At 42.1% G+C, this 22,367-nt stretch overlaps 1 protein-coding gene across 3 annotated transcripts; it reads right to left on the reverse strand.

Annotated features, from left to right (window-relative positions):
• Window positions 1–148: 148 nt before the first annotated feature.
• On the reverse strand, window positions 149–22,317 carry MFN1 (mitofusin 1). Of its 3 annotated transcripts, none has more exons than XM_042042571.1 (18): window positions 22,166–22,315; window positions 21,629–21,750; window positions 20,670–20,805; window positions 19,488–19,650; window positions 18,731–18,855; window positions 17,190–17,298; window positions 14,832–14,939; window positions 14,022–14,175; window positions 13,831–13,898; window positions 9,385–9,506; window positions 7,842–7,968; window positions 7,455–7,559; window positions 6,279–6,381; window positions 5,082–5,311; window positions 4,437–4,592; window positions 3,706–3,902; window positions 2,370–2,504; window positions 149–1,670 (listed from the first exon to the last, which is right to left on the reverse strand). In XM_042042571.1, exons 2-18 carry the CDS (start codon window positions 21,741–21,743, stop codon window positions 1,601–1,603), a joined length of 2,223 nt encoding a protein of 740 aa, XP_041898505.1. In that variant the 5' UTR covers window positions 21,744–21,750; window positions 22,166–22,315; the 3' UTR covers window positions 149–1,600. The 3 variants fall into 3 exon arrangements, with proteins under 3 accessions (XP_041898505.1, XP_041898506.1, XP_041898507.1); XM_042042572.1 differs by having other exon boundaries at window positions 22,097–22,315; XM_042042573.1 differs by lacking the exon at window positions 4,437–4,592 and having other exon boundaries at window positions 22,166–22,317.
• Between the last annotated feature and the right edge of the window lie 50 nt (window positions 22,318–22,367).

Below are 22,367 nucleotides of genomic sequence, written 5' to 3' on the forward strand. Positions count from 1 at the left end.
CAGTTGTCAGTGTTGGGTTAGAGCAGCCCCTGGCCTGCAGGTGTCCCTGGGATGGGGATGGAGCAGCCACACAGCAGCAGCCGGGACCTGGGGGAATGATGTGCAGGTCCTCACCTGGGGCAGAGCTGCCAAAGAACTTACCAGAGCACAGGGGTAGTACTTTTTTTTAATAAATAACTGTAGAACACATGCATTGAAAGTTTTATCTTGATACAATGTCAATACAAATGCTCCACAAACAGAGCACGGATACACACAGCTGTGCCCTCACCCACACCAAAGCTGGGCTGTTAACTCACTGGTGGATGCCAGAGTTTTCTTCAAACCCCCAGGACTCCCCATGCACAGTCAGAACAAACAAACACCTGAACACACTGGAACTGTTGTCTTCCCTTAACACCTCTAGCATTACATCTTACATCTATTTCTTAATGAGATAGCCCTTAGTTACTGGAACATAGCAAGTTCCTATCCCTTAGAGCTGAATCTTTAATTTAGTCAATGTTAACACTGCCATAAAAATATATAAATACTCTGAAAAGGCTTTTCTTTTAAAATAATTTTAAAAAGTCTAGTTTAGAAAAAAGTAGATGTTGAATGACTGCAGACAGCAACAGCAGAAGCTTTTTAAAGAGGCTTTGCTGCAGGTGAGCAAGAAAGGACTCCAGCACAGCTGCCTGGAGTCTGACCTAAAGGAGACCTGTTCTACAGCAGAACCCCCTACAGCTGCACTGGTCAGGGAGTGATGGGGTTTCCCCATGTCCTGCTCCCTGAAGCCAGCAGCAGGAGCTCCAGGTCCGTCCTGACACCCTGAGCTTCCCTACCCAACCTGCACCAATCCTGTCCAGACCATCTCAGCAAAGCCTGCTGTGCCTGGCTGTGAGCTCGGGGTGGTGACACACCTGAGCTCACTGGACCATGGCTCTAGCCCTGTGCTCACAGGCAAAGGATCACTTCACTGTGCTACCAACTGCAAGAAATAGGTCCACTTTTACTTAAGCAGTGCCCTCTTGGCTCAAGGAGGTGGCCCACTGCATCTCCTTAGTGCCGTTCACCCCCATCTTCCGCTGTGCTTTAAAGAAGAGGAACTGCTGCCCGACACACTGGCACCTGCTTTCCAAACTTGCCGGAGTCCTTTCCCATGCCAGAGTTTGTACTTCCCTTCACTAAACAAAATCAAACCCACATGGAAAACCAGCATTCTCCATCCCTGGACAATTCGTTAGCAGGTGAAAGCAGGAGACTGGGCTAAGCTCTCTCCCTGCCTAAAGTCCTGGATGCCAGGAAGCGAGACTTGCCACTGCTACATACTCAGGAAAACTAGCATGGATTTGGGGTTTTATTGTCTAGTGCCCAAAAAAATTTAGTGTTTAAAGGTAATTTTTAACCCAAAATCTGCAGAACAAACATAACACTCAAGAGTACCACAGCTCTTCAGTTTGGTTCACCATCAGAGTCCAAGTTTTACAACAAAAAATGCCACCCAGAGTAACATTAAAAATGTAAATTATTTCAAGTGACTCCACAGAGTAGAAGTGTCACCTGTAAAATTTCTACTTTGCCCTACAAAGGAGCACCAGGAACATTCCACAATGACATTTTATTTACTCTTTTGAAGAAAATGTTTTGTGAAGCGATCTAGTTCGTTCTCAAGGTGAATGGCTTTATTTCTGTAAAACAAACAAAAGCAAGGAATTTACTTCAGTGCTGGGAACATCCCAAAGGCAGGACTGGCATCAGTGTTTAATTTCTATTCCTCTACTGAGACCCCCCAGCACTAACAAAACCTAAAAGCAGGTTTTTAGAAGAGGTTTGTGGGGGGCAGATATTCACCTGACAGTGGTGGTGGATGCCCAAGGCCAGAAGGCAACAGCCCAGAGCCAGGGCAGCCTTTCAGCAGGGGGAAAGAACAGGAAACTACAGCTGAGGCTGCTGCTAAGTCCCTGAACCACCAACTGCTGGGAGTTCCTCCTCTGCCTACCCCTACTACTGCACCAGCAGTACTGCACTGGATGACTCGACACAGCACAGCTGCTCTCCTGCTCTGCTCTGGGGACGGGGCTTTGGGAAGGTGCCACCCTCAAGTTACCGACAGGAGCCTACAAGTCTGGTCAAAGGCCTCTCTCTCATACACTAAAGAGAGATAAGGGTAAAGAATATCTAAAAAATAGTATTGCTGGAGGTTAGCTAATTCACTGAGGCAACAGCATACATTTATTTAACTTACCCTGAGCTGTTCAGGGTATCTTTGCATCATCCCCTTCTGCACCTGAGCTAACCTAGTTCGACTCCAGAGTAATAGTAGGCACTGATCACCCTGAAGTCAGCAGAGCTAAGAGCTGCTTGTGGCCAGTCACACCAAGACTTACCTCAGCTGCTTGGAGCTGCTCTGTATGTTCTCCAGCTGATCTATTTCTTTGGAAAGCCTAGCTATTTCTTTTTCTAGGTTTTTCTCAGTAATATCCACCTGCTGACAGAGTCGAGCAAAGGTAGTGGCCATTTCCCTAAAGTGAAAACAAGTTTACAATCACAATTTACAGGAGTTGATGCTAAAAAAAAAAGTAAGAAATAAAATCTCATAGCATTGCAGTGTGCAGAACAGAGCAATCAAAGCCTCCAGCTGTTATGGGATTACAGAATAGCAGAAAGCAGGAAAATTGGGTACTTTTTAAATTAGAAAACAAAACCCTCAACACACCAAACACACCTCAGTCTATGCCAACATCGTGCCTGGCCATTTTCATAGAACATTAACAGGGACAAGTCTGAGATGGGGCTCTGGCTGTGGCAGGAGGTGCTAGAGCAGCCCCACAGCCCCAAGCTCAGTGCCCTGTGCCACATGCAATGCCCTGCTCACATGAAGGTGAGTCCTGTGCAGGGTGAGAGTGCCCCAGACCTGCCCCCTGGGGCACCCCATCCTATGTCCCTCCTTAGCCACATGCTCCAAACCCAGTTGCAAAACTCATCCTTACACAAAGGGAAAACAAACCCAGTTACCAGCCCGGGCCAGCATCCAAGCTCTCAGGCAGGAGAGGAAGCACCCTCTCCTCTCTACTGGAGCATTGGTTTGAGCCCAACTCTTCCATGTCCTCACAGAGCTGCTGGACACAAGGATGGATCTCTTTCCTCTACTGAAGCTTAACTTTTTACTATTCCACTTTTCTGTTCTCTTTCCAAAACACACAAACCTGTCTCTGCTAAGCAATGTCCAGCTGATTGTCTTCCTTAGCCTCTTGTTGAAAATACGTGTTTTGATTAAACTATTACTTTGGAAAATTAGGCCTGCTAATGCGCCCTCTAGCCCCCAGGGTGCAGAACACCTCTCCCGTGTAGCTCATTCAGAAAGGCTCTCAAATTCATCTCCTGCAGTGCAGAATAGCCAGCACTGGCTGCTCAGAACATGCCCATAAAAGCCTTTGGGGCAGCAGCTCTGCTCATCCTTACAGGGACTCCAAGGGCAGAGCAACTTGGCTTCCACTAGAACGACCTCTCACGCGGCACTGGACAAAGAGAGCCACCATCTTCAGAGCACCTCAATCAGCCACCCACACATGCAGGTATTGGCCTTTTCAGGTGGGCATTTTAAACTCTCTTCAAGTGAGAGAGTTTAAAATGCGCCAAGGGACACTACAGGTGCCTTCCCACATCGTGCAGGGCCAGTGCCAGTGGCCTGCCCAGTGAGGGGCCGGCCTGTGTGACACTTACTGCTGCACCTGGTGGCTGCAGTTGGCGCTGGTGAGGCTGACGATCATCTGCAGCTTCTCGGTGGCGTAGTTCACAAACTGCTGCTTGAAGGCTCTCTCCTTGGCCCGAGTGGTCCAGGTCAGCCTCTCGTACAGGTACAGCAGCCCGTACATGCTCAGGGAGAACGAGATCAGTTTCCAGCCTACGGTTTTCCAGATCTGAGAAAGAAAATCTTCGTTAGCTTAAATAAGTTGCCCTACAGAGTAAAAGCTAATTCCACCCATCTTTTTTAAAATCATCTCCACAGCCCTTCCACTGGATTTATTTAAGAAAATGAATTTTTTCCATAATACTACTGCGGAGCAATACAGCTACACTCACAGGAGCAGGTCCCCAATGGCACAAAGAACGTGCAGGTTACAGAAGCCTTCCTGCTCTTTCATGAGGGAAGGACCAAAGCTCCAACTAAATTCAAACTGAAGGAGGTACCATCAGATCACCATTTAATTCAGGCACTGAACACAGACTTATGGCACAGAGAATATGCCCAGCTATCCTCAGAGCGATTAGCCTGGTTTCTCATGATGACTGTGGGTATCCATGACCCATGACTGTGGGTATCCAGGGCACTGCATGTGCTCATCTGGCCCAGTGTCAAATCCATGGCACACTCTGTTTTACACCCCAAGCAGGACAGAGCAGCTCAGCCTCTGCCATCCCTTCCAGCAGGGAATGCTGCCAGTGCTACTTGCCATTCCGCCAACAACGATGATGCTCATGGAGGTCCGGGATGTCAGCGAGGCTAAACTCAACACCAAAGGAACCATAAACTCATCCTGGGACACGTTCTCGGGAGTTATGGCGGGAAGGCTGGCGGCAGACGGGGTGCTGGCTAAAGGACCAGGGATCTAGAAGATGGGAACATGGCAGCCTGAGTCTTTAAAAGCATTAAGGAACTACACAGATGGCTTTTATTTTCATATATTCAGGCTTTGATTTACTTGAAGGAAACCCTTCAGCAGAGAAATGTGAACAAGACTCCTGAGGAGCAGTGGAGGCTTTGGCAGTTCCTCCAACAGAGAATAAGCGTCTGCATAGGGCTGGTTCCAAACTAAGGATCCAAATGTTACAAATGGAACAGGCTACCCAAAGGGTTCAATCCAAAGGAAAACCAACTTGTGTAACAGCTGCAGAAAGTTCAGGAGATGTTTTTAGTTCCGTTCTAATCCTGAATATAATCCAATAAAAACAACCCTCACCAGAAATATTTCACACAATGGGTCTAGGGAAAGGTAGCAGGAGGCATGCAAATAGCACTGGCAAAGAGTAAAAATCAGTATATTCTCATCAAGGTAAAACAAGGCACTCAATGGCAGCGCAAGCTCTGAAGGACTCACATGTAGGTTTGGATCTGCTAATCCCAGGAGTACCTTCTGAGCTTGTTTAGGACCCAAGAAACGGTTTACGAGAGAAGTCCATCCCAAAGAAAAGTGGAACATGATATCCTCTTGAAAATCTGCACACAGGCTATGACAGTTTAGATCATAGCTAAGGTCAAACTTCCTGCATGGAATTAGCAGGTGGAGCTGATCCTGAGCACTAGAAGGCAACAATGGTTTCAGATTTTCTAGAAATAAGAACAAACAGTAAAGATGAGTTAACATTAGAAGAACAGCTTATTCACAAGCAGTATCCCTGCACTGCTGACCAACTTTGTCAATTTAGAGAATCTAAACTGACCAGTACATTATTTATTTATTTGTAAAATCAGTGGCATTTCAGCAGGATTGACCCTAACAGAGCAGGGAATTTATTGCTCTGATACAAGAAAACAGTCATGAAAATCAACTCACCAAGGAAGCACTGCTGGAAAAAAGATGCAAATTAACTGAAAGACCTCTATCAGTGGTCAACAGATAAGGATGGAGTAAGAAAAAAACCTGATTTACCCATCAGTTCTGTGGTGCCACACAGGAACAGCAACATGATTACATAAGAGGATGGAAGGGTTCACATAATTTCATGATCATGCTCTGAATCTTTTATTACCAGGAACAGATCAATAGAGATGGATGAGCAATAAAGTTACTACTTATAAAGAAAAAAAAAGGGGGAGTGCACAAATTCTTTATGAAATGAACTGTTTTGCATTCTGGGTCTGGAGGGACCTAGGGAGGGCATTATACTGCAGAAGCATTTTCTAGTAATTAGTGTATTTGGCTTATCTCTTGTGGAAGCCAAATTTTAAATGGGTTTATAAAAGGATTAGATGAGTTTCTAGAGGACAGGTCCATTACTACTTGCTTAAGACATTAATCCAGATGCAGTGTATCAGCTCAGAAGTCCCTAAAATGGAGAGGGATTGCTATATTTACCCTGGTTCATTATTCTTCTCCCCCAGCATCTGTTACTGGCTAGTATCAGAAACAGGTGACTGAGCTGAACACTCAGTCCTGGTCTATCATGGCTTTTCCTTAATCATTTATAGCATCAATGTTAAGCACGATCAGAAGGAAAATTATTTTGAAACTGAATTTTCTTAAATTTTCTTCCTTTAAATGTAAAGTGTTAACATTCCTCCTACTTCCTCTTACCAATAATCTCCTGCTGAGACTGGTGCATTGACTGGTTGACTTCACTGGAGCAGCGCTCAGCCAGGTTCTTTCCCAAACCGTCTTCTATATGTTTGTTCAGTTCCTCAAGTGTTATAAAGAACACAAGCTCATCAATTTGTATTTAACTAATCAGTTACATTATATGGAGCAGGAATATGTTACACACCAAGCACTGTTACTTACAGTGGGAAGAAAAGCATGTTTCCATGGAAATACCATGCTTTCCAACTGCATGCTGGGACTGAAAACATAACTGAAGTGACACAGGAAAGATTTCCCAAGGACTGTAATCATTAAAAGCCATATGGAAAAGTCTTTACTTTCAATAATCTGTGACAGTGAAAAGCAAACCAATACCTACTGCCCTGCAAAGCCCTTCCTGTGTCATTTGATGGGAGCCAATTCCACTGCTCTGCACAGGGATAAATCCATCCCACCAACTCCCATGGGGCCTGCTCAGGATACTCCGTCGAGGTGAAACAGCACAGATTGTCCTGAAAATGCAGCACTCCCAGGGGATCAACCAGGCTGGAAGAGCCTGAGATGAGCTCAAGCAGTTGGAGCATGGTGCTGTCAACACCAAGGTTGGGGGTTCGACCCCCAATATGGGCCATTTGTTTAAGAGCTGGACTCAGTGATCCTTGTGGGTCCCTTCCAACTCAGAACATTCTGTGATTACAGGGGGAGCTATGGCAGTCATCGTCAGCAGCAAAGTCTGAGCATAAGAGGCCAACACAGGTATACATGCCTTAATTTAAAGCACTAAGTTTGAGGAGGAATTTAAAAAAAGCCAAACCAGTTTTTATTAAAAGTGTTGAGTATTTGCAAGGTCATTTTATTTTTGGATCTATTTAATGTTAGGAGTAGTGAAAACTATTTATGCAAAATCTTATTTACTGGAAGTGAAGACTAGAAATTAGGAACCACTCTACTCCTAAAATGATGGTTGAAACAAAAATTAATTTCTTTCCAAAAACAAAGCAGAAAATATTTTCAACCATTTTCTGTTTTGGGTAGAGATATGCACATCAGCAAGCAAAAATCCTGGAATGTTCAGACAAAGTCACATAAAATCTATGCAATTTATGAAAATACAGAAGTAGAAATAAAGGGAAAGACAAAGAGCCTGGCTTCAAACCATTTAAAAAAACTTACTGTCTTATAGAGCTTCAATACTTGAGGAGAAGGGTGAAAATCAGAATAAAATTCATCAACTAAAACTGAAAGCCGGCAAATCTCATCAGTCATGGCAGAGGAGACCTGTAAGAACACAGGAAATGCATAAAATGTTTCTGCTGCCTTTTCCAGACAGAGTGAGAACAGACTACTGCATGAACTGTCCCAAGAAATGATTCAATCACCTGACAGCCAGGAAAGGTTGCCATTTCAAGCTTCTGTTTTTTCTTTTTTTGTTTGTATTGAAAAAGGAACATTCTAGATATTTTAAACATAGTTCCTGAGATGGGTGGGCTCCAAAAGGAGCTGCCTGAGAGAGGAGGGAACATTTGGATTTGGGAGGTTGTTCCCACTGCCTTTACTTACTTTACTTTCGACTTCCTCAGTAACGCGTTTGATTTTTTCCTTGGTATCTTCTGTCAGAATGTTCAGCTGATTTCGAACGAAGTCCAGCCTGTCCTTATGATCTTCTCGCTCCTCCATGGAATGGACTCTAACCCAGCAGAAAGGAAATCACCATCACTACCATGTATTCTCCCAAGAAGGAAACAAGGCCTTAACCAGGCATGGATCATCCAGCTGACGGTTTCCGAGCAGCCAGAGGGTATCCCAAGGGCCACTGGCTGCCCAAAGCAGAGGCACTGCTCCAGAAGTGCTGAGCAAACACAACTCAAAACCAGCATTTCAAGTCAGAATTATTATCACTGTATTATCACATCATTACAACTAAAAAAGGTGTGGGTAATCATAGGCCTTTAATAACTCGTCTACCCTGATTTAGAAAAAGGGAAAATCTGACCAAACTGCTGCTCACAAACAGCACTCAACTACTCCTTAAAAGTGACATGGATCTGATGACCCTACAAAGGAAAGAGGACATGGCAGAAACCAACCTTGTCACAAACAAGTATCCTTAGAATTCCTTGACCTATCACTTAAGCAAAAATTCCTGAAAATCTAGAGCAATTTCATCTTGAAGGGCCAGCAGAAACAACAAACAGCAATTCAGGCTAAGAGGGGTCACCACAGACATTCTGGTTAAATCCATTGACAGAAAGGAGTATCGGAATATTTTCAAACATTTCACAGCATGTTTTCATGGGATCTGACAACGTGAGACAAGTCAGTATGTAAACAGGCAGTCTGTAAAAGCTGACATATTCAGGGGGATGAGTGTGTTTGACAGCACAGTGAAGTCTGTTGAAACACAAAGACACATTATTGACAGGCAGTAAGGAGATGGATGGGAAGGATTAATCGTGACAGCAAGTTCACTGTGTTCAAGAGACAAGGTGGCAACAAAAGTGAGGAAAAAACTGCACACATATGCAAACCTCAAAGGATACATGAAACTACCAGACACAGCAGATGAGCTGCTATCATTAGCACCAAAGGATTCCATGAGCAAAGAGAGAATAAAGATATTTAAGGATGCAATCTGGAAAGGGCCAGAGGCCAAGCCTCTGTGAGCTTGGGCTCATTTCATTCCTTACAGTGTTCTAATCACTTGCAAATTAAAGCATCTACATCCTCCCATTTTTTTCCTTCAGTGTGACTGTAATGAAAGTAAAGCAGGCCCAAACATCACCTCTGAAATGCTGGGTACAGCTCAAAAACCTTAAAATTTTAGATATTTCATTTGAAAACACACAGACTACAAGTCAGTAATGAAGAACAACAAAGCAAACCAAGATCCCTGTACAGAAATCACAGACCAAGAACACAACTGAGTGGGCACATGAACAATGGTAAGACTGACGTTTGGACACACCAGGGAAATTGTCTGTTTCTTACCCAGCAGAAAAGGGAATTTTAAAGTCCATAATGGCCCAAGAAAATCATCAGCGCAGAAATGGCTCCTCAAATCATCTGGAAAAACCAAAGCCAACCAGCCCTCTGACCCACCTACCTTTTCTCTGCTGCTGCCACGTTTATGGTGTCCATAATGTTTTTCACAGTATCTATTATCTGTTTAGCTCTGATAGTGTGCTGTTCAAACTTGGTTTTCACAGCTGACTGCGAGATACACTCCTGCGAGGGGCCCAAGCCACAACACATTACTGCAATTCCATGCCAACACAATCAGGAATTTCACTGTCAGAAAGCACATGCTGCCAATTTTACCATGAACTTAAACCAGTGGGAAGTAAAAAGGAAGAAAGTATAAAGAAATTAAAAGACAATAGAAACTGAAATATCAAATGAGTCTATAGCAGCAAATCTGCCTTCACGTCCATTCACAGTAATGTGCATAGGTTTTCATTCTTTTAAAATAAATGAATAATGTAAAGAAAAAGAAAACTCAGATGAATACATAAATCTATCTCTTCAGGAAATTTTCAAAACCATCTATTTTTGGAATTACAAATGTCAAATATGAATGCTGGCAATGTGGGCTGGCTTGAGTTTTCTTTGTTGCACTACACCTAGTTTCAAGAGGCAATTGTCAATAAAATGTGACATTCTCACATCACTACTGATCATCCAGGAACAAAATACACAATTAGGAATAACAAACAAGGGTTTTCTCATGGGATAAACAAAAGTTAAGTAGTCCTTAAAATATCAGCTTGTTTGTATATTATTGAAGTCTTAAATGAGTAGGTAGGAAATGCTCTAATGATACAATTTCTAATCAACCTTCAATATTGAACAGAAATTCAGAAATACAGGACAGTAACTGAAGAGACCTTGTGTTTGAAGGGAAGAAAGCAAGCAGCTGATTTCCTTAAATCAGATCTATGGGATTTTTAAATTGTTCTCCATCTGTGGATTCACCTTTCACGGCACAGGTTTGGATTACTTTTAGAAGACCTGCCTATGACCTTAGCGTATGCTGTAATAACAAATTTCAGCTATGTAAAAATAATAGATGAAAACAAAATTAAAAAATGGGTAAAACTGTCCCTGTTCCTCGATGAAGCAGATCTAGAAATCAGCAATGAAAAGCCAGAGTTTCTTAAATATCAGCACATTGTGAGAGCTAGACTAGGTACAGAGCAGAGTCTTCCCAACGTTAGTATGTGGTAGGTAAAAGGATGACAGTCACTCACAACACAATCAGAAAATCCAAGTTAGAGCACTAGGAAAAACACAAAGGTTAGTTAAATGACAGCGAAAGGTAAGAGGGGACAGCAGCAGTTTTGCCGTTAGTCTGTACGTAAGTATTTACTGAAACAAAGATTAAAGTATGTTTCAATAGCCTAACCCAAACCAGTTACCTTCCAGCCCACTGCCGGTATCACAGGACAGTCGTTAGATGCTCAGTGGGTTCCGTACTCCATCCCCGGGCAGCGCTGGGGAAGGGCTCTGCAGCAGCTGCCTCATTCTGGCTCTGCCTTCGCTCCCATTTACAGCCAGGAGTACTCTTCCACCCTGCCTCCCTCCACTTCCCACAACACTTCTGCTGCCAGTATCTTTAAGAAACTTGAGAAGTACCATAACCTAAGGCACAGTGAGGTTGGTTTTATGTAGGATATCCACTAAGCACTACTGCACACAGTGCAGGGTGCAGGCATTTCTTTGGTATTTTAATAAGGCATTCTATGTATCTCACTGTAGAACTTCAGGAAATACACCAACTACTTTCTGTTATTCCCCAACATAAAAATTCAGAATTGATCCAAGAATTCAATGCTTTAAGACTGCCTCCCTCCTTTTCCTTTGTTGCAATACAGCTGACATACATAGTAGCATCACTTTTAAAGCTACTACATGAATCTCTAAAATCTTAATTTCCCACTGCCTACAAGTGTTTCAAGTAATGCCTGCACCAGTTTTTCTTTTAGCAACTTCAACCACCCTGTGCTTTGCAAACATGCTTCATCTAGTTTTGGAAAGATTTTTACCCTCACACAAAAGTCTACATAAATCATACAAGCCTTTCAAAAATAGTCCAAATTTTTCTCATATCACAACTAACCAGCACTGGTGGGTCTAGATTTTTTTTTTTTTTTTAAGATTCTAGTTATAATGAGCTCGTATCAGTCCTCAGGAATGAACAGGCTTTCCCATCAGGGAACTGATACTAAAATCAGGAATGTGGAAGTACTGGAGAAGTAACAGTTCCTCTTCTCAGCCCATATGGAAAAGAGGAAAAAGCTGTCCAATTTTAGTCAAGACAAAAGCAGGGTGAGAGAATCCAGGAGGAGCAAACCCAGCAGATATAGCCAGGGGGAACAAGGCACATGTGGACAGGTCTGTAAGTGAGGTGGCAGCTTACTTAGAGATGTGAGCTGGACAGAAAAGTGAGAGAAGTTTGGGAAGTCTGAGCAGGGCACCTCCACAGGGACAAGGAGCTAAAGGCAAGACAGACTAAGGCAGGGGAGGAGGCAGTGTCTGATGAAGACAGACAGAGCATCTGTGCTCTCATCCCTTCCTTTTCACACACTGGAGTGTAATCCAAGAGTCTTTGGACTTGCAGCTCCTCTGTCAGGAAACAGAGTAAATGCAAAATGCTTTAGGCAGAAGTGCTTAGGCTGTAGAGCATCTGAGTTTGGTCTGCCAGTGCACAAGGCACAGTATCAGTGAGGATTTCACACAGAAAGTTCTCCCTGCAGTATGATATTCTTCATTAATACAGAGCCTAGAGATGGCAAGCAGAACTGATGACAACAGTATGCTGATGTCAACTACATTATCAGCTCAGGTGACAGTAATTTGAGTGTTAGGTCTGAAGACTCCAGACCTGGTGAACTATTTAGTCTCAGCCTTGCTTCAAAAGCACATAAACTGCCACTGTAATTTAGGAAATTGCCACAAAACCTAAATGTGAAAGAGGCTGCAACAGCTCAAAATTTAAATTGCTTTGGCAATCTTAATTCAGCACAGTTGTCATTCTCTTTAAATGATGGGATCACACTCCTATTCAAAGCCATTAATAAAGATTTTAGGATGAATCACAGCTGAGCAGGGAAAAACACTACAGAATCCACTCTCACTGTTGGAGTCAGGTGTGCAGCAAATATAACACAATGTAAAAGAAGAAAAAAGGTTGATTTAAGGCCATGCAGTGCTGTCACAGAATTGTTCCTTGTCCCAGCCTCTGCCACAGAAACTCGTCATGGTTGTGACCCTGTGACAGATACTTCTCATTGTGGTGGCCAACTTGAGTCTGTGACATCTGATTTACAGATGTGCTGAGCACTCACAGCACTGCATCCATCATTTAACAGATCATCATCCATCTTCATACTGAAATATTCTAAGCATTGAGTGCCTAACTGTAATGATAAGATATTTTGTCAAAAAAGCTTTGGGTACAGCAGATGGCAGAATACATTAAAGAACAATAACTGATCTAGAAGCTCAATTTTCACTTTTTACCTGCTGGCTCCAAGTCTCCTACTATAGTTCTAAGGACAAAAACTGCAAACAAACATGCATGTTTGACTACAGCTAGTAACACTAGAAATGTCATGTCTCATGGAGCCAGGCCCTGCCAGCACCCTGAACCCTTCGTTTCAACAGTTCAATCACCTATCGTAAGAGTGTGGATAAGGATTAAATTTAGTCTGACATTTTCTTGCTTATGCAAGACCGAATCAAGCTATTACTTTAAAACCTTTCTGATATACACACATCATTACATAATGCAGTTTTGCTAAGGTTAAATGGGTTTGTTGTAATGCAAGAACAAATGCTTTTCAGAGGCAGTTTGATTTTTTTTTTTAATACTCATACACAAAACCATTGAGGGATACCCAAGAGGACTCCTTAACATATCCAAGAATGGCTATAATTAATTAAAGTTATCAAACTAAGCAAGTCAAGTGGATCCTATCACAAAGAAACCACTCAACTGTCTAGCCAGGCCTACTTCTGTAGAAACTGTGAACTCCAACTACGAATATGGCTAAACTGAGGTGAAAGAGTGGATTCTGTACAGCACAAAGGATGCAAGGAGAGTGTTAATGCTCACAGTAACAGAGCTAAGAGGTACATAATGGTGATAAATTCAAAACTCTGGCTTTAGAAATGAAATTTTTAGATTTATATTGATGAAACCAAATTTCTTACTGCAAACATTCACCAGCACATGGCTGTAAGTGATACACACATTTCAAGACCGTAATTTCTTCTTACACAGACTATGTTGGTATTGACATCTCAAAACACGAGCTAAGAGTTTGGGTCCCTTCCCTCACTAAATAATACTCCTTTCCAACTATCTGCTACTCAAGCTGAGAAGGTATGAACAGAACCCACAGAAAAGGCAAAGCTGCAGATGGTTTAAATACCTTACACTTCTCCACTTGCTAATGTGGGTAATGCTCCCTAAATTTAAGCTAAGCATAAGAGAAAAAGCTACCTTTGCAATAAAAATCAGGCAGTCTAAAAAGCCCATCATAAATACCTCAAATATCTGCTCAAAATGTTGAAATTCCTGTAATCTTGTTTGAAATCCTTCAGCAAGTGCTCCACCTGTGAAACAACAGACCATAAGGGAGACAGCAGTACCTCACAGCAGGGACTGCATCTTAAATATAGTTATCGGGTTTTATAGTGTTTTTCTGTATTTGAGGAAAAGCAGGAGTTCCTACACACCACCCTCTGGCATTCCTTGGGCCTTTTGTCTCCTGGCACTCAGAACTTCTTTTGCTGAAACAAAAAAGATGCGATTCCTTGCTTCTACAGGATCAATAACTTTGAGCTCATCGACCAGGAAAGTCAGACAGCGCTCCATGTGCTGCCTACGCACCTAAGGAAAAGGTAAAAAGCTCATGAAAAAAAGGCAAAAACTGAGCTGTCAGCAAATCACAACATCAGAGTCAGAAACAGATGCTGAACCACCCCTCTGACAGCAGATGCCTGTCAATCCTACAGACGCAGCAGCTGCTTTCACTCCTTTAAAGAGACCTGGACACAACACTACTTCCCTTTACAACTGTATTTATGTAAGTGAAAGATCTCAGCCAGTCGCTGGGGTAAACACTTCATTCCCCATACACAGAGAAAAAATTCTCACTGCAAGCTGGCTGCTGTTGGGAAGATCTGAAGATCCAAACTGCTCCCATCTAACACTGCACTTTACCAGCTACTCTATGCAGGTATAAATGTATAAACTGTGCCCTCAGGCTGCACTATCACTGCAGAAACAAAAGGTAATACAAATAAGATTAAAAAACAAGCTTAACTGTGGAGGAAAAAGGTTCTAAAGAAGTTTCCTGTTTTATTACTTGCTTGCATATATTGTCATTTGAATTGTAGTTTGCTTTTTGCTTGTAACAAGGAATAGGTTATTTCCATTTCCTGACCATGTAACTTAGCCTTTTATTAATAAAACAAAGCTAGTGTTTCCATATTAATACATATTAATTAACTGTCAACACATATAAGAGCCATCAATTCACTCACATCTTCCATGTACTCTGGTTCTGATGCAGAGGCATCCCATCTATTATTCAGGATGAAGATGTTTGGCTTGGAAAGTCGTTCGTTCACTTTATGGAAAAAATGTTTCTCCTAAGAATTAAAGCACAAACAGAAAACTCCCCAGACATCCAAACCAGAGTCACACATTCTTCTGTAATAGATTATGAAGTTTATCCAGCTTTTTAGAAGTTTATTATAAAGAATTCATCAGTACTAAAACCCACAGATATCCAGCACATAACAGGCTTAGGGTAGTTCAAAAGTCATCACGTCTTAAAACTGATGCAAGTGCTAAAAGTCAAAGACACAGCAACTTCCTCTAAAACTTGGTACAAATACAAACTAAGAAAATGTAAAAAAAAAAGCCAGTTCAAAAAACACTAATGTCGATGAAACCAATGAAGTCTCTCTTATCTGAACTACCAAGCTGCTCTTGCTAACCTTGTCAAATCTGGTTTTATATCCACAAAATACATGATCTAACTATTCTTCAGCTAGGCGACAACAGCTTGAACTACAGAGAAGTAACATTTCCTGCATGAGGACATATGGTTGAGACACAGAAAAAAAGTCATTGATGAATGTCTTAATTTAACAAAATTAAGTGTATTTAGGTCTCTTCCCTGCACCTACCACTCATTACTGCTGTTTACAGAGTCATAATGGGTAAGTCGTGGTGGAGTGAGTCCCCACTCAGCACAGCTGAAGCAGAAGAGATCTCTGTTCTGCTATAAACTTTTCCAGACTGCAGCAGGACACCACGACATATCCTGGACACAGCACTGGAGATCCATTATTCCCCATCAGCTGGGAATAAGCATGTGCAAACAAGATCACTGCTGCAGAAATCAGAACTTTGTCTGAGGATAATTTATGAGGGAATAGTAGAAAAATCCCAGGTAGTGAGGCAGAATAATGCCAAGTATTCTCAAACCTGTTATGGCAAGAGGCAAAAACAATGCTTAAGGAGGATGAGAACATAGTAGTCATATGCTTTATCTGCAGGATAATTTATGTTATTCTATATAGCAATGAGACGTTCACAGAAATAATTTTTTTCTTTTTCCTTTAATTAACAGACCCCAACAACTGTGTTATACACATAATGTAAACAACTTTAGATTTTATCCATACTAAAAGCCAAAAAGTGTCACTCATGTGACATAATAGAGAAGATATGGCCACATTGGTGCCAAATCCTTTTTGCCTTCAATGTTTTAAGAATATTCTTTTTCTTCTAAATCACATCCCTTGTATTTAACTCTTTGTGTACTCAGCTCAGAAGATGGAATGCCATGTCTTTAAACTCACATTCTTCTCAGACTTCTACCAAACTATTCTAATTTGATAGAATGCAAACAAATACTGTCTTTGCACACTCAGTTTCTTATTGTATTAAGAATTGTCTCAGTATTTAGAAAGTTCAGACCTTTCAGGCCAGAACTATGCTCAGAACAACCTGGGCATATTATTTGTCTATAGCAGGTTTAATAAAAGTCATCAGGAATCTTCTCAGTAGCATTACTCTGCATTCTGGCAGTTACACTTCTAATAACTTAGAAACCTTTTATTGTCTGCATCCACAATACTTAGTTTAGTTGAAACTGGAGATCACTACAAAATTACACCAAATTTCTGGTCTTGTATTTTGATTATTGCAACAGCTCCTCTGGCCACCTTAAATGTTCTCCTCTTACAAGTCATACAATATTTACGCTGCAAGGTACAGAGAACTATTCTCTCTCCTGAAACAGAGCTTTACAGAACAAAGACATTAAAATATCTTCAGCTCTCCACACTGCACAGAACCCTGCAACATGAATGCTTATTGCTAACGCATTCTTCAGAAGAAACACAGCCCACTGAAGGGAACCTGCAGCACTCATCCTCAACACAAGGTGTATCAAGGGAATTAACTCTCTCCTCAGAGAGGAATAAGACAGGAACTCAACTTCCTTCACCTATTTTGTGTATTCTACTGAACTTCTGGATATTAAATACTCTGTAATTTCTTTGGTAATACAAGTGTCTTCAGGTGACAAATACCCACAAATTGCATGGCAAGACAAGCACTCCATCATCCATTTATCAAAAAACCAACTGAAATGGAAAGGACAATTATGACGCTCAAGGCAGAGAAAGCCAAGCCAGTAAGAAACCTGAATTTCATTCTCCTTTTCCTAGTGAGGGATATACATTATTTCTTGCCTCCCACCCCCAAATCCTATTCACAAGATCTAAGTGCAGTGATTCACCACCTGTAAAGGTCTCAGCTATTCTGGTTATGGAACTGCTGAATATTTAAATGAAGAAGTAGCATAAAAACATTGCACATCATACCGTGTTCATGAGAGTTGATTCAGAATTGGCAACCAAGACAAACACATCAGCATCTAAGCAAAACTTGTCAATCCAGCTGTCCAGTTCTGTAGTGACATCTGTGCCAGGGCTGTCGAGAACAAAAAAACACAAACTCCTATTTACACACCAAAGAACTAGTTGATTTTTAGAAACTGATAAAAATAGACTGGAAATGCCTAAGGGCCTTGCAAGAAGTTACAGAGGTTTGTATCTTGAGGCTGATGCCTACCTCAAACTTAAGGTAAACACTGCAAAAACCAGTTACCATCTAGAACTTATCAGTCACTTGATCATTAGACCATCTACTCATTCAAAATGAAATTTCTGATTAGTAAGTAATTGCCAAGTGAAGTGACAGACCATCCATCAGCAACCCAGACAGGCTCACACAATGGTTTCCCTTCTTGGACTGTAATTTTAATCAGAAGAGAGAGAGTTGTTCATAAAACATTTTTTTCATTAATAAAGTCCAAGTTTAAAGCAATATGCTACACAAGCTGTGCATAGGTTTAATAGGACATGAAAATGAAGCTGAAACTATAGGGCCGTCAGTTTAAAAAAACCCATAAAGTGGAATATGAGCATTAAGTCATGTTTGCAACACCTAAATTATTGCTAGTACAAATTTTCTCTATTTAACAGTAAAAGGATGATTTGCTCTTTTCAAGTACCTGCTCTCTCAGAATCTATGCTCTTTTCTTTTCCCTTTACTTTTTACCTTTAGCAACTGAGGCTGTGTAGATCAAACGCACTGTAGAAAACGACAAACTCCCAGTGATTTCAAAGTACAAGACAAAGATGGAACAAAAACCACTACAATTTATTAGAACACACTCTGAGTGTTGTTTTGTTGAAGAAATCATACTTAAAAATTTACTGACACCTGTGTGAATTACTTTCAAATTCAGTATTTATTGATTTACACGTTAGGTACAGATCACCTGGAAGTTTGAAAAGCTATTAAGAGGTTATGCTGCAGTGGCCAGAAATAAGGGCATTTGGCATGGACAAAGCAACCACTTCCAGCATCCTTTAAACACACCAACACGTAGGAAATGTCAGCGTAACACGGAGCACACACAGCTGACAGAGTCACAACTACATTTTGAGGTCAGCCATTACTTTGGTATGTAGGCACTGCAACTCTTATCAGAAGCTTTTAAAAATGAAGTCCACATTGTTTATACTTCACATGATCAGTCTGAAGCATTTCAAGAAAGGAAAGGGCAAAAGGCTGTTGCTGCAACAACCCTATTCACACTTCCATACTGTTTGTTTTAAAGGTAGAGTATCCTCAGCCAAAAGTTATTCCCTTATTCAGCTCAGTCACAAGACACTTGTCTGTTCCAACTGCTACAAGGACAGAATCAGGAGGGTGATGACTAGCAGTATCTAAGAACAAACTCTGTCCTTTCAAACAAAAAAACCTTTCAATAATTTTGAATCTAAACCAATCTCTTTTCTAAACATTGTAATGGCTCGTATCCTTAGGAAAACATTTACTAAAACAGAAAAGATACCTGTCCACTAAAACCAAATCATCTCTCAGCAGGGCACACTTTGACTTGGGCCAAAAGACATGGACGAGACAGCCAGCCTTCAAATCTTTATCCATGTGAAGTGCATGAGCCAGCTGATTGACTGTCTAGGGAGAGCATAAAGAGAAGACAAACATGAATATGCACCTCAAACAAGTCTGTAAACCAGTATAATTCAGTTCTCAAACTTGGACAGGATCTATCTTGTAGAGGGTAACAGAGTTCATACTTTGTTCTGGTGAATAGCTGTGATTTTTTTTTTTAAGCTCTTCGACTCACCAGCATCTAAAGAACAAGTTGTGCCTTGAAACTCAGACAAGAGTTTCTTTCAAGCCACAAAAAGGCTGGACTGTGTGCTACTGATACTGAGCATCATCATGAATTTGCCTCAGAGGTTAAACATGTCAATGTAAGCAGCTCAGTAAGCTGAGCACCGTAAGTCCAAATGAGGGGCACACTCCAAATCCTTAATCAGTAACACAACTTGCTCAGTCCTATAAAGTACTCAGCATATGCTATGCTACAATGAGACACATGTTAGTTGCTTCTCTGAAACAGCCAAGAAAAATTGCAGAGCAGAGCACTTTCATTAGTTTCTTCTTCCCTCCTCAGTAAGAACTTAAAAATGCAGAATGAAGGAGCCTTATACTTTTGTTGGACTTGAAATCGTTGTTAAAAAAAAGACCCTTTAAGAATCAGTTCCTGTGAAAACTGGCACGAAGTCATCCAAGAAAAGTACCTTGACACTCTTCTTTTCATCTGATCCTTCTGTCATAAGATAAGCCTTATCTCCATCAGTCCCTTCCACACTGAGGAAGCAGTTTGTTGTATGGCCAATCCCACTGGGAAGTACCTTATCCCACAGCATTGCATTAATGACTGAACTTTTCCCACTGCTTGTTCTAGAGGGATAGAAAATAAAAGCACTTTGAGCAGAGCACAGCAGCATTAAACACATCTTTGTGCTGAACTGAGTGCACCCCCATTGGAGTGCATCAGCTCCACAGAGCACAAGCTGTTTTGGGGACAAAGCTGCAGCCAGAAGAGAGTGGGGAGTGCTCATTCAGAGGAATGGGCCACCAACTCCACATTCTCAGCAGCGTTCTACTTTGCACTAACCCTCTACCCCTCACACATAAATATTTGAGGTTTAACTATTACACAACAGCATGAAGTTACGTAGACTGTAACTCATTTTTGAGCTGCTTCCAGAAAAAGTTCAGCGCTCACTGTACAATAGTTCACAAATTTACTCAAAATGCTAGAGGGAGAGTTGAGTTCTTTTTTCCCTGCTTTTTCCCTTTGTAAAAGAAACTTTACACATCACAGCTTGTATTCAACTTTTAACTTCTTGAAACATCAAGGGTGAGATATAACTAATTTCTTTATTCCAGAACCTTTGATAGTTTTTCTTTAAAGAACTAAACTAGTTTTAGCAAAATAAAGGCAAGATCACCATTGTACACATTTTTTCCAATACTATTACAGAATTTTTAGAACTCAACCATGAAGATTCATACTCCAAAAATATGTAACCACATGTTTAAATGTAAGCACAGAAAAATCAATCTCCCTTAAGCAAAGTGGACTAGCAGATCACATTGTTACTGCTATCCTTAAAATCATCACACAGATCTATCAGACTGATGTTACAACCAACCAGGCAACCATCTGTTTCTCTTCAGCTGCTTATAGACAGAAATATGAACAGCTCCAAGTTTAGTTCTTCAGCACTTCTGACCAAACACAAAAAAAAGTCCTCAGCAGGAACAGTAAAAAATATATTAAACAAACAAAACCACCATCTTAAAAAAAAAAAAAAAAAAAAAAAAAAAAAAACCATTCTGGAGGAGATGACAACTTCAGACCTTCCCAAGATAAAAAAAAAAAGAAATTAAGTACTGGTAATTTCATTCATTACCTGCCAAAAAATGCCACTTTCATGTGCCTCCGTGAGAGCACCTCTCCAATGACTGCCAACTTGTTTTTATATGCTTGTATTTTTGCTAGTTCATCTTCTGTAGCTACATGTTCAAGCTCTGGATTCTTGTATGTGGCTAAATACAGAAATGAAAAACATAAAAGCAATCACATACAGAGAATGTGCTCCATGATACAAGGTGTAAGTAATCAGTACTTAACATGCCAACTGCAAATTTTAATTACAGTGGTAAAATTAAGCAAAACCCCACTACAGACACTGATACCAGGCCTTATCATTTGACAGCTCTGCCACAAGCACTGGTGAAATCATGACATAAATCTCTTCGGATCAATCGCTAATCCAACTGCTGATCCACTAACCCTGTGAACACGGCCTGCTGGGCTCACCTGCCGAGCTCCTCGGGACACCTGCTTCCTTCAGAAAGGAAAGCCAGGACCTCTCCTGGATACACCAGCTAAGCTGGGCTGTCTTCCCCCTGCAGAGCTCAGCAGGGTGATGAGCAACCAACTCTGCACCTTCTCAACACACATTCCACGCTGCTAAAACCTCTGAGGGTGTGACCAGTGGATCCTTGCATTACATCACTGATGCACCTTTCTGCTGAAAAATGGGAGAACCTGTTTGTCCTTCCTTCTGTGCAAAAGAAACCACCACAGAACTACAAGGCCAGAGTGGTTAAGCTTTCACCCTTATGGAAAGGAAGCCAGGCTGCCAATCCAAGTGACTTACTCAGCTTCTCAGGTATGTAGCCATGCCAGGCATTCCTTCCAGCATAAGCTGAAAAAAAACCCCAGTGTCAAATGAAGAATGTGACTATTTCTGAAGGTCCATATTTGTACAAACAGCACAGTAACAGATATAATGTACATTACGCTGCTATAAAACATACTCAAAGCAAAGGACAGGAGACCCTTGTGTTTAAGGGGAAAGCTCACCTTCCACAAACGCTGCTCCCTCGGTGACATAGTCCAGCAGCTGGTCGAAGATGGCAGTGATGGTCTTTTTGGCCAGCACAAAGTGCTTCAGTGGAGAGACAGAGGCTTCTGCCATGCTGCAGCTGCAAGGGAAGGTACATAAAAGTGACCAAACACTCGGTACACCCAGCTAACTAAAATTCATACACTGCTCACGCATCCCTTAAAAAGCTAAACAAAACAAAAGCGTCCAAAGCCCCAAGCCAAAGCTCCAAACTCCAAAGGGCAGTAAGCTCAGTTTGCGCTGTTTACTCTGATCTCGTCCCCTCACCACAGGCGCCAAGGGCGGCCGGCGAAACTCGGGGACAGGTTCGAACCGATCTGGTGCTATTTGTCCCGGAAACACGAGATTTTCCCCTCATCAAACGCGGCTCCCGCCTCCCCACCGCCCGCAGGTCAGGGCTGTCCCGCCGGCCAGCGAGGACGGACCCCACTCCCTCATGGAACCCCGTCTCGGCGGGGTCAGGCCGAGGGACCGCGGCTGCCTCGGTCCCTTACGGAGCTTCACTCAGCCGTGCTTCCTCACGGAACTCTGGCTCGGCCCCGGTCCCGCATGAAGCCCCGGCTCAGCCCCGGTCCCTCACGGAGCCCCGCTGACTCCGGCCGTGCCCGTCACCGCCGCCGCCGCCGCCGGGACGGGGGGGCGTCACTTCCCTTTCCTCCTCCCGTGACCCCGCTCGGCGCCCGCCCGGGCACCGCC

The sequence above is a fragment of the Corvus kubaryi genome, unplaced genomic scaffold (assembly GCF_017639235.1).
Source record: "Corvus kubaryi isolate FWS band 111438036 unplaced genomic scaffold, C.kubaryi_AGA036_p1.0 37397, whole genome shotgun sequence".
Classification (NCBI taxonomy): Eukaryota; Metazoa; Chordata; class Aves; order Passeriformes; family Corvidae; genus Corvus; species Corvus kubaryi.

Bases quoted from the DNA above. Each gene is read 5' to 3' on its own strand.
- MFN1 (XM_042042571.1), bottom strand. From the start codon at position 21,743: ATGGCAGAAGCCTCTGTCTCTCCACTGAAGCACTTTGTGCTGGCCAAA. The intron at 19,651-20,669 runs GTAATGAATGAA...CTATCCCTCTAG, and splicing joins AAAGTGGCATTTTTTGGCAG to AACAAGCAGTGGGAAAAGTT. The intron at 14,940-17,189 runs GTATGATGTGCA...TTTAATTCTTAG, and splicing joins AATCAACTCTCATGAACACG to GAGAAACATTTTTTCCATAA.